This window comes from Brienomyrus brachyistius, unplaced genomic scaffold (assembly GCF_023856365.1).
Source record: "Brienomyrus brachyistius isolate T26 unplaced genomic scaffold, BBRACH_0.4 scaffold49, whole genome shotgun sequence".
NCBI lineage: Eukaryota > Metazoa > Chordata > Actinopteri > Osteoglossiformes > Mormyridae > Brienomyrus > Brienomyrus brachyistius.
In genome coordinates, this window is record NW_026042324.1 from 974,967 (window position 1) to 989,603 (window position 14,637).

At 41.4% G+C, this 14,637-nt stretch overlaps 1 protein-coding gene across 9 annotated transcripts in view; it reads right to left on the reverse strand.

The window, feature by feature from the left end:
* LOC125723477 (SH3 and multiple ankyrin repeat domains protein 2-like) overlaps window positions 1–14,637 on the reverse strand; it is a 205,170-nt gene that overhangs the window by 97,726 nt on the left and 92,807 nt on the right. For 8 of the 9 annotated variants that reach the window (XM_049000085.1, XM_049000083.1, XM_049000082.1 and 5 more), the window contains exon 11: window positions 5,312–5,642. In XM_049000085.1, the coding sequence (XP_048856042.1) occupies window positions 5,312–5,642 (331 nt within the window). Of the gene's footprint in view, window positions 1–5,311; window positions 5,643–8,968; window positions 9,328–14,637 lie in introns of those variants that run through there. The other variant, XM_049000087.1, reaches the window with a different exon arrangement.

A 14,637-nucleotide genomic window follows, 5' to 3' on the forward strand; every position in this document is an offset into this window, starting at 1 on the left:
CAAGTAGGCCAGAGGAAGATGAGCTGAAGGTTAAACCAAGCTGGATATAGAGCCTAATTCACTGTGCCTGCAGAACTGATAAGGCTCCATTTGGGATGCAGTCTAATTAAAACAACATATGAGTACATTCATTAGCTCTTCCAAATAGCAAATTGTCCGTTTAATTTTAATGATCGTTTTCAAAAAAAAAAAAAAAAAAAATCAGTGACAGCATCATTGCATGTCTGTGTTGTTTACTGGTCTTTGACAACTGAGCAATCAAAAAGAAAGAAACCTATTGTAGTAACAATAGTACTAGCAGTAGTAATAATGAAAACATGTAGTCTATGACACCACAAACAAGGTCATTTAACATTTGCCTTACTAGACAGACTGATCATAGACAAGCAGCATGCCACAAAGTGAACATGACCTGAACAACCTTGTATGGCAGCACACAGCTGTGAGGCAGGACAACAACCTCCTGGTACGGGGAGCAAACCACAGCCCGCCCCTAGCCTCCCACGCAAACTGACTTAGTCAGAAACAGGATCTCTCATCCGTACCTGGAGCATTTACCAAGGCCAGCACAGTGCAGCCTGGCAGCAACAAGAGCAACATCAGACATGGCCTTACCATGGCACCATCCATCCTCACCGGTAAACAGTACATTTACTTGTTTAGCAGATGTTTTTTGTCCAAAGCTGACTGAGGATCAACTGTGAGCAATTGGAGTTAAGTGCCTTGCTCAAAGGCCAACAGTGATATGCTGACTCTGCGGGCCACAGGATATGAACTCACTCACCTTCTGGACATGGGCACAGATCCCTAACCAGCAGAGCTATACTCCAGTCTAGTAATAATACTATACATGGCTCCACTGCTGTGGATACCCACAGTAACATTACTTTGTTGTCATCAACACTCAACAAAACCGGGACTTAGGCCAAAAAGTACTAGCTTATGACAGCAATACAAAACTCTTACCAGTATTCCAGTAGGAGCCACGGGGTGGGGCTGGTATTGTAAGCATCAAATAATGAAGGGCCAATGCAATGACAGTAATTAACTAAGCTGTATCCTTCCCAAGTGCCCTGTATATGGAACCATAACACTAATATGTATTCTATAGACATGCAATACGGAGAGCAAGAGATGCAGTGGAGATCAACTTAGCCAGTACACTGCATTTACTCAACCTGGAGGGAGACAAAACTTCCACTTGCTCATTTTGTCTTGAAGCAAACTACAGATTAATTCTGCACTAAAAATTATGTTTGTTTTTTTTCGGCTTAAGTGTTCATTTTCATTTTAGTAGCTCTGACCAGACATTCAGGTAGATGAGATATTCCTACATAATGCCCTGATTTCTGTCTGGTGTTTTTGTATTTTGACTTACTGCGTTTACCTTACTGCTAGCAACACATCACTTACTAACTAGACTCTGCTACAGGCACAACGTATGTAAGCAGCAATCCATGAATAACTTGATATTAATGTATTTTCACAGGGACATTATGAATGAATAAGGAAGAATATTACTTGTTGTAATTGTGCATTTTCATGCTTTTTGAAGTTTCATTTATAGTCACATTTGAGCAGGTTAGGGGTGGAAGATACCTGCAAATTTGAAAATTCAAGAATAACCTCCTAACCTGAAACCATAACAGTCTACCAGTATGACCGATAACATAAAAAGTCTATTTATTACCAATTTCTAAACAAACTTTCTAAAAACTTTCTAGACTTTCTACCACAAAGCATATCTAGCAATTTTTATGTCACTGTCATCACAACCTTTTTCCTCTCAGAAACACTTTCAGAATCACTGGTTCCACTATGTTTTATTTAAAAAGCAAAGTCAAGGTTACTGATAAGTTAAAGAGTTACTGTGAGGAATGAGATATTACATGGTTACAAAGACAGTCAGGTTGGTTTCCGAGACCAAGATATGCGGCTTACCCAAGGCAAGATGTGTAGATGACTGTTTTTTTTTGTATTTTAACCAAAAATAACTTTTACTATTAAAGATACAGTATGCACTTACAATAACAGATATTGAATAACCCTAATATATATAATTTTATGTGATCCAAATCATTCTCAGTATTGTTTATATATTTTTGGCTTATGCGTTTCTTGTGAGTTTCTGTGAACTTTTGGCAAGCTCCAAAAATTTTATTGTTCACGGCCAACTCGCGAATAACCAAAACTGCGAATGTCAAATTCACAAATCTGCAGGGACGACTGTACATGTTATTTTTCAAAAAAAATGTGTATTATTTAAGTATTACTTAATCATACGATACGTACGCATATCTAATAAAAATAACTTTTCACATTTTCCAATTTATTTCGTATTGATTTGCAGTGGTAACGGAACATGTTAACAAATGAACACACCGCGTCTTTAACATAAGACTGCGATCCCCCCACCTTACTGGGCTCTCTCTCCTCTCTGATTCTGATTTAACCTCAGCTACACTTATTTATTTATGCAAACAATTCATAAAGATTACAATAAAGAATACAGATACTCTTTGTAACAAAGACTTACATATAATACAGAATTATATATTGAACAAAATGTGACAGATGTGATTAGATAGCTCATGTAATATGTAACCTATCTAATATGTAATCTATCAATAAACATGGCATGTACAGAAACGTCCAGCACTTCAAGGTATAGCTTCAGCCCTGGGCCCACTTATGCGATCGTTCTATATGTCAGACCACAGTTACTGTACCCAAAACACACTGGGGTTCGGAGCCACGAGGCAGCCCAGTTTGACTCATTGGCAGTCAGTGTTGTCCCCCCAACAGTTCCCCTCCTCCCTAGGGCCAAGTGGGACACGTTTCCATAGCATGCAGTGTGGCGCAACAGAAAGTGGGGCAGAGCTCCATAAAGCCGGGCAAGGAGCTCAGTCTCTGGGCACTTGGGGCCCCGGGTGCCGGTATCAAAGTGCTGAAGGTCAAAGCCAAAGGCAGCTTCTAAGGGGAATGAACTCTGACAGAGAACTGGGGCAGTGCAAAACCACCTCCTTCATAAGGTACTCTCATATCCCACATGAATTAGTCCCTCATTTTGCAATATTAACATGTGCATTGTAGTCACTGAGAACCCCCCACCTAATGATCAACACAAATAAGAAATAAGAACCCCACAAGCCACCAAGATACAGTAAAGATAAAGACCTGTCTGTGACCTGTCTTTATGCCATTGTTGAGACTGAGCACTGTAATAAGAGAACTACAGAAAAGCAGGAAGATGATGCTGTGGACGAGAAGTGGGCTAGAAGATCAGCAAAATGAGTGCATAGCAAAGGAAGAGGAAGCAGAGCGTTATACTTTACAGTGCCATTTGGGATTTGAACAGAAAACATTAGGAGGTCATAAAGCAGAAATGAGAGTGAAAAGCAAAGCAAGCAAGCAATGCGTAATGTGTAACATGAAAACAAACAGATTGAATGAAAATCTAACATCAAACTCGTGATCCAAACAAACCTAAACGAAAGCTCACACTCTACTTGCCCATTCGTAAACTTAAAGACTGTTACACAACATCTACAGCACATATGTTTCTTTAGGAGAGAAGACAGTCATTCTGTCTGAAATACAAAAGAAAAAAAACCAAGATATACATGTGGAATGAGGAAATTAGACAATGACTACAAACAATAGCAACACACGATCAGGGATAATTTTGGAGGAATGTGCCACTAATCAGCTCTGAGCTTGAATGCATCACCCAAAAATAAAGCAGTGGCTGAATCTGCAGAATCTGTCAAGAATTCATGCAAGAAGTCATTCGCCAATGTGAAGAAAAATGCAACCAATCGCAAAACTCCCTTTGACTGTATATATTAGTCAAATGCTTGCCCAAGTACCGTGACGAACTGTTGGGTGCAACATTATACTGTTGCACCCAACAGTCCGTCATGCAGAAAAAAAAGCACTGAGACACAGATGCTGTAGTTGCTGAATGGGGGGCGTCACACTCACCCACACATACTTCTGCTAACAGCTACATGCTGTGTGAGTCAGTATCATGTGGATTCTGTTTCTTAATGGCTTCAATAACCACCCAACGACAGGCATAGAATCCATGCTATTTACAGCACACTGCACTGGTAGCTGAATCAAAATCAACAACAGAAACATGCAATTATCAGATAAGGTCAGAAACGTAATAAAGGAGTATTTGCTGAAACAGCTGAAATGCCTCCCTGTGTGTGCGCCATTGTGGGATGTTACCTAATACACTATGGAATAAAGGCTGAAATTCACACCCCTGTGTGACCATAGCCATAGCAACCGCACCAATTTCTAGGGGAAAGTGTCCCACTTTAACAATGTGTTCTGATGTCAGTTAAATTACTTGGATTGGGACAGGGTGGGAAGTACTCACTAGCAGACCTTGACTGAGGAAGAGAAATCAAATGTGCATGCGTTCACGTGTGTGGTGTGGGTTTTCCAGGTCAAATAGTCTGTCTTTGTGGAGAAATGGCTGCCCTATTGAGCAATTTAATTTTGCTCATGGAGATTGTACTAGCTCACATAAGAACCACCTCTCAGACCCCATTTCCCGCATCTGTCCCAGAGGATTGGCAAATGCCACAGACGTGCTCACGTATGTGAGCAACTCGCACACAGCCTCAACTGCACGATCACACTCTTCACAATCTGGGCCGCTAAGACGCTGTCATCACCTCCCAAGATGAACGTTTTCTGTTCCCAGACTTCAACTACAAACCTGTGTCCTTATCTATTCCCACAGCATGTGCCTTACACAACTTTTACACATTTGCCTATTTATATAGCTGCCTATTTATTAAAGGCATTTAGGTTAAGTGCCTTAGTCAAGGGTAAAAATGCAGCTGCCAGCTGAAAACTCTGCCAAACTTTTTGACTCTTTTGACCACTATTTCCCAAACAGTAAGTATTGGTGTTTCTGTAACAATAAGTATTTTGGGTTTCTTTAATAGACACTCTTTGTAGGCAGAGGGTGCTATATCATAAGTAAACAGCAGGGAAATCCAAATTATCACTGGATGCTATTAACCTACGCCTACGCTTGCATAATACTAGCCATTTTACTGCATGCCCAATGATGTGAAGTGGATTAGGACCTCAAAAGATTCTCCCTGTCCCTCATGAGGCCTTGGCTTTAGGAGATCTTCAAGCCAAATATGGTACAGGTCATGTTGGGAGGGCATGGGGGGGATTGCATAAAGACACTTGCAGAAGGGAGGGAGATTGGAAAGCATAAACAGAGCCCATGCCCTGGGCACCGGGCAAACAAACTGCATGCTCCTCAAACCCTGCTCACCTGATCTGCCGCTGTTGGGGCTGTCTCCGGACCTCCTCCCCCAGGCGGTTGAGGGAGGGCGATCGGCTGCGAGGTGCACGGGACCCCCTGCCCATTGTCTTCACTGTGCCATTGGGGTTGTTCTGCATCTGCTGGAGCAGTTGAGGCGAGAGGCTGCGGTGGGAAGAGGAGGCCGACAAGGCGGCGGCAACCGACGGCGACCAGTCCAGGGGCAGGTTGTTCACGTTAAGGTTGTTGTCACTGTTCGAGCGCAACAGCACACGTGGGGCAGCGAGGGTGCTCTGGGTACCGCGTCGCCGCTGGGAGTACGCCGGTGCCTCGCGGAAAGGCACTGGGGAACAGAGGATGAGAAAGGGATGTCATGTTTCCATCACATCTGCACAAATCATGTTAACAGAAAACCAATACAGAATCTTGCTCATTCAAGGCTAAATTTGAGACATAATGTCAGAAATAAGTGAGATGATTAGAGCAGCCACAATGCAGAAGGCTTCTGTCCTAGTCTGATGGTTGGCATCACAAACTTGGGCTCTGAGAACTCAAGATCAAGAGTAACTTGTCATTCCTCATATTACAGTTGAGTGCAAGAGAACGAAATAGTTCCTTTTGGCACTGCATTGCAATTTGATACACCAACAGAGAATAAAAATTAAGGGCATAGTTAAACGATAAATAAGTGGTAATAAAAATTATCATAAACAATATATATAAAAAAATAATAATAATAATACAGAAGAAAGAAACATGCATTAACCGGCAATTATGAGGTTATATGAATTTCTTGTGGCAGCAGTACAACTGAAGAGTCATAGTAGTAACAGGTATAAACGAAGGTGCAGTTAATGCGTGATACTAAAGTAGAACGGAATTACGCCGTGAGATAGCCTGTGAAGAAAAAAAATGAATTATTTGACCCAGCTGTTTCGCAACCTTCTTCCTTAAGGTAGGGGCTGGTCCTAGGATGTATGCATAGGAAGATACCCCCAGTCCCTGTACTACTAACTGAATTAGGGGCCGGATATGGAATTAACTGCCCATTAATGTCATTACCTGGAGTAGCAAGAGTTGTGGTTTCCTACTCCCCTGGAAGCAGTGAGCCAGGGGCTATATCAGTCCTCTGGTACTGACTGAGGCATGCAGAAGGTCATGGCAAATAGCAGAGCCTAATGACTCATCTCTTTGCATCATTAACTATGCATCTCTGTTTCTGTGAACGTGTAACTGAGACAACAAATGACTGGGAAGTCTCAAGACAACACAAACATAAGCATGAATGCATCACTTTGGATGTGTCTTACGTAAGTGTACAGCGTGATAATTCTTGGCCCAGACTCCATGGACTACGACTAGTAAACACAGCATTGCTAGTTATGAGTATTTCGAGTAGCCAAGCTTTTCTGAGTTCTATAGCACTGTGTTCACAGCATCCAGGACACAGCCCTCTGAGCATCCACTTAGAACCCTCAATGTGCTGCTTACATCAAGGCTCACTGACCTCTCTTCTCATGCTCTGATTAGGATATTATGCTGCATACAGAGTTAGGCTAAAAACCTGACCCAGACCCACCCTTGGGCTTACTGCTTCATCAAAAATGGAAGACATTCTAGAAGCAGCCAGTGCTCAACTGATTGAAAAAATATCTATCAGCTAATTTCCCAGAACACATCGATATAAATGGGTGGCATGGTGGTAAAGTGGGTAGCACTGTTGCCTCACACCTCCAGAGCTGGGTGTTCAAATCACACCTCCGTTGTGTATGTGTGGAGTTTGCATGTTCTCCGCATGTTGTGTGGATTTCCTCTGGGTACTGCAGTATCTTTCTACATTTAATCCAATCCGAAGACATACAGCTAGGTTCACTCCCTAGTGTGCGCGTGTGCATGCTTATGTATATGAGATGGACTGGCATTCTATCCAAGCTATACCTCAGCCTTGTGTCCTATATTGTCTAGGACAGACTCCAGTGGCCTGTACTATGAAGCAGGGTTACTGGCTTATCAGGGTAATTTGTTGAATTTAAGGTACCACAGTTTAAATGGACTTCATATTCATTCACTTACATTTTGCCCAGACCACCTTAAATCCGATAAGTTACCCCAATAAGCCAGTAACCTCACTTCAGAGTACAGGCCCCAGGCCTCCCTGAGATACTTACCTGGATAAGCAAATTGAGGATGGATAGATGGAGGGACAGATATCTATAAAATGGGTGAAATGGTAGTTACGTGAGGAGCACTGTTACTGCACCTTGCACTTTTTGGGATAGGCTCCAAGCCAATTGTGACTGGGATAAAGCATCATCGTCTGGATCACAATAGGCTACTCTCATGATTTTCCCTGTCTATGTGGAACCCCAGTGAGAGCGAGAAGAGGGGGGACCAGCTAATGAGGGATGCCATGCATCTGATGAGACATAAAGAAAAAAAAAGATGCAGGAGCATCACAAATGGCCTCAGAATGATTGGTGACGAAGCATACGATGTCACGTGAGGCCAAGCACATGCGAGTTACGCACACAGCTGCCAGGTGATGCTTCAGCAGCTGGTGCCTGATGGCCACTGCATTCTGAGACCCCAGGGAGTGCTGAGAGGAATGAGGGGGTTTTTGGCTGCATGTAGATGATGGCTGACACCCAGCTCCCACCTTCATGCATGGTCACTCCACAAGCCGTGACAAAAAACATGGGCACAGAGCAGCTGGAAGCCAGTGCGCAACAGCTCACCCCTGAAATAGCTACAGACAGCTTAAGCAGGGAGTTATAACACTGGATTATCACAACAGCTTTTTGCCTTTTCAAATCTCTTACATCTCTGAACATTAAAAAAGCATGACTTACATAATAGCAGAAAGAAATTACTCTATATTATTTACTGCTTGTCAACACATGCCTGCAACAAAGACCAGAAAAGCCACATCCTTGAGGACCTAAAGACAAAGCTACTTCTTCCTGTTCTTATTGCTTATTTTTCCTAAAATGTCACTTTCATGAAGAAAATGTTATACAGTGAAAAGAAAGAAAGGACAGACCCAGCTTAGGTAGAAAATTATCTTCTACTCTCTCTAACAGAGTTGTTTATAACAAGCGGCATGGACACTTCAGGTGTTTCTGTTCCGCATGAACCGCACATGTAACATCTTCCATTTCCCTCCCTGCAGAGGATGCCTTGATCGGCCACCGGCCCAAGCAGATCACAGTACCAGGGTTACGATGACCTCGAGAGGAAGAGCAGAACCCCTCTTTCATTCTGCCTTACCAGTCTGATAACTGTGCCACCGTCACATCGTCACAAAGATTTCTCTAAGAAGCGAAAAGACAAACCTGAAGAAGGACCTCTATTAAACTTAATGAAGAAGCATCAATTGTTGTGAGGAAATCCCTCAAATTCAAAGAAACAATAGTTAACAAAACTAAGTTCCCAGCTCAAGGAAATATTTTGCGCAGGACCAGACGCTTTGACACTTAGTCACACTACAGCGCATCATTCAGGAAAAATAAATGTATGTACACAAAATATGCACACATATTTTATATATGATATATGTATATGTTTATGTAACATTGGCTTTCTTTTAAATCAAATTAGAACATCACAAGATATATATAGTTAAAGTAGGAGTGAAGTCTAAATCCCAGAGAATAAAAGCAGTCTTCTTACCTTCTTTCTTAAAGGCATTTAGTAAGGACTTCATTTTCCTCACTTCACTTTTTCACTCCGACCCGTTCATAGTAATGTGACACAAACGACGAAAAGGACGAAAACCAGAGCAAGTGACGAGAGAAGGAGCGCAGCGAGTCCCCGAGCCGCGGCGTGGCACAGAGCTGTACTTTCCCTGGGCAGAAAGTGACTGGGGGAGCGGTTTACCCGCGCCGTGGCCACACAGCCCACCCCACATGACTGCGCCTGTCAGCTGAGAGTGGGACTGGCGGAGCGCAGACGGTACCGGGACGGAGCTCGGTAGCTTCGCGCCGCTCTTCGCGCTGACGGTCCATGTGAGCGCTTGCGCTGACGCGGCTCGCCTCGTGCCAAAGCGCCGCCTCACCTCGGCGCGCGAGCAAGTGCGCGGCTGACATAACGGAGATTAAGATCCTGTTTGAACTGCCCTTTGTCATTCGTATAATTAGCCACGAACACGCGCTGTTTTCAGTTCCTGGGCATTTCTTTTCGCTCCTAACTGAATTGGGTCTAATCCGCCTTTGTAAAAGTATCTATTTAAAAGAGATAATTACTCCTTCTCCCAGTAAAAGTATTTTAAATTAAATGATCAGGTAACGCAATTTAATATGAACCCTACGTGTTACCTATTTTTTGTACAAGGGAGTTTTTCTATTTAACTGACACAGGCATGTATTAAATTGACGAGGCTAAATAATATTTTGGAGACTGGAATTTAACCATTCCTGAAGAACTAACAGCTGTATTGGAAACAAGCCTTCAAGGTTGCTAGGCAACCCAAAAGGATTTCTCAAACCAGTTGCTTTTTTGGGGCATCAATGAAGTATTCTGCTATCTGTTGTAGTATGGAGGTACTTATGTGGTACACTTAGGAATGACATCTACTTTTAACATTTTGCTTAGGGTTGTACATGGTTTATATAGTTCTGGGCAGATATTTTTGAAAGTTTTTATTAAAATTCAAGTGGGACTGCAGACCTATTTTAGCACTGACCTTAGCATGTCTTACACAAGGGTCCTGCATCAGGGCTTTGAGCAGAGTGGTTACCCCATCATCTCCCACACACTTTCAGAGCTGGTTTCCCCAAAGCCTTCTGTAACCGGGAATTAGACCTATTAATTTGCAATGTGTCCTTTGTTTTGCTCCCATATTGTCCACTCATTTCCACGACTGGGGGGGGGGGGAGCATCTTCTCCCTCTAGCTACAGACAGCTGTTGTAAACCACAACAGCATAGCACTGAACATAATTGGTGTTGAAGAACCTATCCCACAGCCTACATATACTGTGTACATTTGCTACAGTTTTCCCCGAATGCCTAAATTCATTACAAGGAAAGTTAAAAGCAGATGCAAAGCCAATATACCATAATGCTGGATTACATAGGACTTTAGCAAATGCATGTTAGCTGGAATGTCACTTCAGTTAAGGCTGCCTTGTGAACCTGCTGACCACACATACCATCAACTCGCAGCACCAAAGCATTCATGTTTTTTTTTTTTTTTAGAAAGTGAACATATAAACTAAAAGTATATAAAATGATCTAAATTAAAAAGGCTACGTGTACAACAGCATAATTACAGCAAATCTGTCTGTTGAGAGTCAGGGACCCTCATTCAACTGAAATCCCAGATTATAATGTCTTAATTAAGACTTACTAGATAAACATAAACAAAAAACATACAAGCTGAGTGTGTCCTGCATCAGTTATGAACCGCACTTAGCAGTTTGGTGCCTTGAGACTGACCCAGCTGAAATCATGTGAGCTAGAGCCTGTGCCTTAATGAAGGACAGTCTAAGCATGCACATAGGGTGGAGGCCTTGGTGACTGGGGGAGCCGAGATAAGTTAGCCTCTCAGCCTAGATAAGTTAACCTGTCAGCCTAGATAAATTAGCCTGTCAGCCGAGATAAGTTAGCCTCTCAGCCTAGATAAGTTAACCTCTCAGCCTAGATAAGTTAGCCTGTCAGCCTAGATAAGTTAATCTGTCAGCCTAGAAAAGTTAGCCTGTCAGCCTAGATAAGTTAACCTGTCAGCCTAAATAAATTAGCCTATCAGCTGGGATAAGTTAGTCTGTCAGCCTAGATACCTGTAAGTTAACCTGTCAGCCTAGATAAGTTAGCCTGTCAGCCTAGATAAATTAACCTGTCAGCCTAGATAAGTTAGCCTCTCAGCCTAGATACGTTAACCTCTCAGCCTAGATAAGTTAGCCTGTCAGCCTAGAAAGGTTAGCCTGTCAGCCTAGATAAGTTAATCTGTCAGCCTAGATAAGTTAAGCTGTCAGCCTAGATAAGTTAGCCTGTCGGCCTAGATAAGTTAACCTGCCCCTGCAATATCTGCTTTATAGAGAATAGCTGGAAAGACATTATGAGCTGGAGACACTAGCAGTTCACTCTAACAATGATGAACACTGCACAGGCCTTGTTTTCCTTAATTAAAAAAACTATTCTCAATCAGCGTGCTGCAGCTCTCAAATGATCTGTGTGGCAACATGCAGCGCTATCCTTATTAAATTGATAAGCTTTAAACAAAAGAAATTAATCATTTTGCACTACACCAAATTCATTCTAAGCTCTAAAACCATTTTTGTTTACAATTTTGCACATAGAAGTCATAATTAGAAAGTAATGTAAGGTAACGTATGAGGTTACAATATTGATGATTATCATTGCAAGCATAAAATTACAGACTTGTTTTTTCACAAATACTTTGATAGTGTTTCTTTGAGAACACCACTGCCAAAATGCCATTCACTGTTTTTCACTTAGCATCTCACATCTTACTGAAAACTTTTTATAACAGACTCCATGTTTTAATAAATTAAAACACATTTCCTTTTACTGTTTTAAAATGGCACAGCTAACATACGTCTCATTTTGGAATTGACAGAAAAAAAGCCAAGGACAATCTCTACTGGGTCACTTGTTACAGTTGGTTGGCCTCAGAAACATTCCAAATACATTTTCATAATTCATGTATGTGCCATAACTATTACTATGCAATGCATTCCCAATTTATATCTAAAAAATGTGATAAGACTGTTTCATTATCATGCATAACTTTCGTCAGCAGCGATTGAATCACAATAACAGCTATAATAAAATCTAAAGAAATTGTTCAAGTTATTCATCTTGAGGTTTTTAAGAAATATTAAATTATAACTTATATAAGGCGTATCAGCTACTGTAGTTCAAACTCTGAGCTATTAGTTAAGTTCTCCCCAAACGAGCTTGATGGGCTGAATGGCCTTCTCTCGTTTGTAAATTTCTTATGTTCTAAGCATAAAGAGTTCAGACCTCTGCTCACTGTGCATTTGGCATATATGCTGGGTATGTATCATCTCTGGAGAACATACTAAATTCCATCCCATCCATTAATTTTCCATAGCTGCTTGCTCTATGCAGAGTCATGTGGGTCTGGAACCTATCCTGTGAGCTACTGACACAAGGCAGGGAATAACCCAGGATGGCCACCCAATGCCACCCAATATGCTCTGTATATATTTTTATACAGATCGATAAACACAAACTGCAACTCTGGTGAAGAGCATGGGCACTTTTCGGAATAGATTTTGAACAATAGCTTTTATTAATGCATTCATATTTGTGTAAGAAAATTGCAATGCTATTGTACAGTAATTGTAATACATTGTACAGTCCAGATGAATATATGTCAAATGCTGTCAAAATATGCCAGAGTGATAAACCGCTGTCACTTCTGGGATGTTTGAGGGAAATGTATTCCAGTTTTTCTCAGACAGTTACCAATATGGGTGGCTTTTTAGGTATCCACACCAGAATGAGTGACACCATTGTGCTTTTTTTCACCAAAGATTATAGCAGACCTGAACCATGAGTTCTAATACACAGCTGTCAATCGCTAAGAGTCATATCATGGGAGGATAAAAGTCAAGAAAATGCATTTACTGATTTACACCTGTTGTTTCCCCATCTGAACGGCATAGTTGTTCTACTTTCATTTACACATACATCTCACACCAGGATAGCAGCGATATCCAGCACCTGCTTTCTGAGAAAACACTTTGGTATAATAATAACAGATTTGTTGCTCCCACCAAAAACCCTACAGATTCAATTAATTCCACAGGGTGACCTCCGTTCAAGGTTAGTATAATGCAGCTGAAGTCCAACTCCAGCAGGTTCCTGACCTGCTCAAACTTGCCGTGCTGCACCCCTGACAAGGTCCCCCAATCAGCCATGCCTACTCCACATGGATCTTCATGAAATTGTAAGAGGGTACAAGGGATTACAGGGATAAGCCTTAATTTTGGGACTTTAGACAAACACCACAGCCATGTAACTGGAACTTTGTCATAGATGGACTGATGCCTTCTGAAAAGGACAGTGTTTAATTTGTGTCTTGAAAGGTCACGTAACCCTTCAAGAACGTGTGATCCCTATAAATAACCATTCTGATATTAATAAACCCTAATAATCTCTATGGGTTATCTCCCTGGACAATTACTAGAATAAAAAACCAGGAGGCATTAATCTCTGATAATCTGAGAGGAACACATTTTCCCTGCAGTTAATTTGCATGCTAGCAGAGCTGTGTCACACTCAGCATGGCACAGCAGCCTTGTAGTTCCTCTGGACCGTGACCTGCTTTACAGTAGTTCACCTATGCTGTTCACATCCTTACTCAGAATGCAAAATAAGATTTAATAACAAATACACTTTTAGGTAACACTTTATATTAACAACACTTATAGACACAAAAATGCCTTTATAATGTATTCAGAGAACATTCAGTGCACCTTCTTAATACATTCATAGTGCATTCATAGAACATTCATAAGCAGCATAGAAGCATAGCTTATAGCTTAACAGCTTTAATATAGATTAATGACAAGCATTTGATTTTTCTAAAATCATACAATATTTGCTATAAATGTAGAGTAAAGCTGCTAAAGCATGTTCCATTGTTAAGGTTCACTTACCTGCTGCTTAGGAATGTTCTAGGAAAGTATTATGAAGGTGCACTAAATTTTCTATGAATGCATAATGAATGCATTATGAAGCTGCAGTTAGTGTAAAGCATTATACCAATGCATGTACAGAATACAGCTAAGCAAGGTGGATTCAAATGGTTACTGTTACAACACATTTCCAAATCCTCACAGTAATAAGAACATAACTGGCTGTTTGTAAGCGTTTAACACCTAAAGAGCTGCTTCCTGAGAGGAAGCTGATCACAAACGTTTTTTAATCCATCTTGAATGGCAACTTCCTCCTTTTGGATTACCAATAAGGCACCAGCTAGATTCCTCCAGCCAATTATCACACGGCTATGGACACCATGGTAACCATTGGGTGCTGCTAAGAGGAACGGCGATTTACATACTTGACTAGGGAGTGCAGATTTAGAGCTGTGATCTTTCACTATACTGTAAATTGGTGTGCTACAGGGCACAACAACCTGTACCATGCATCACATATCTCACTCTGTGAACACTGACATCTCATTACCTCAATCCGATAAACAAGGCTAGTTATTTTTAATTATGGCAAATATGGAGTATTTAACATATGATATGAAAGACAGAGAGAGGCAGACAGTGAGAGCATTAAATCTAAGGCAGGAGTCTGTGAAAGAAATGTAAGTGTACGTGTGAGAGTTGCAAACCTAAGC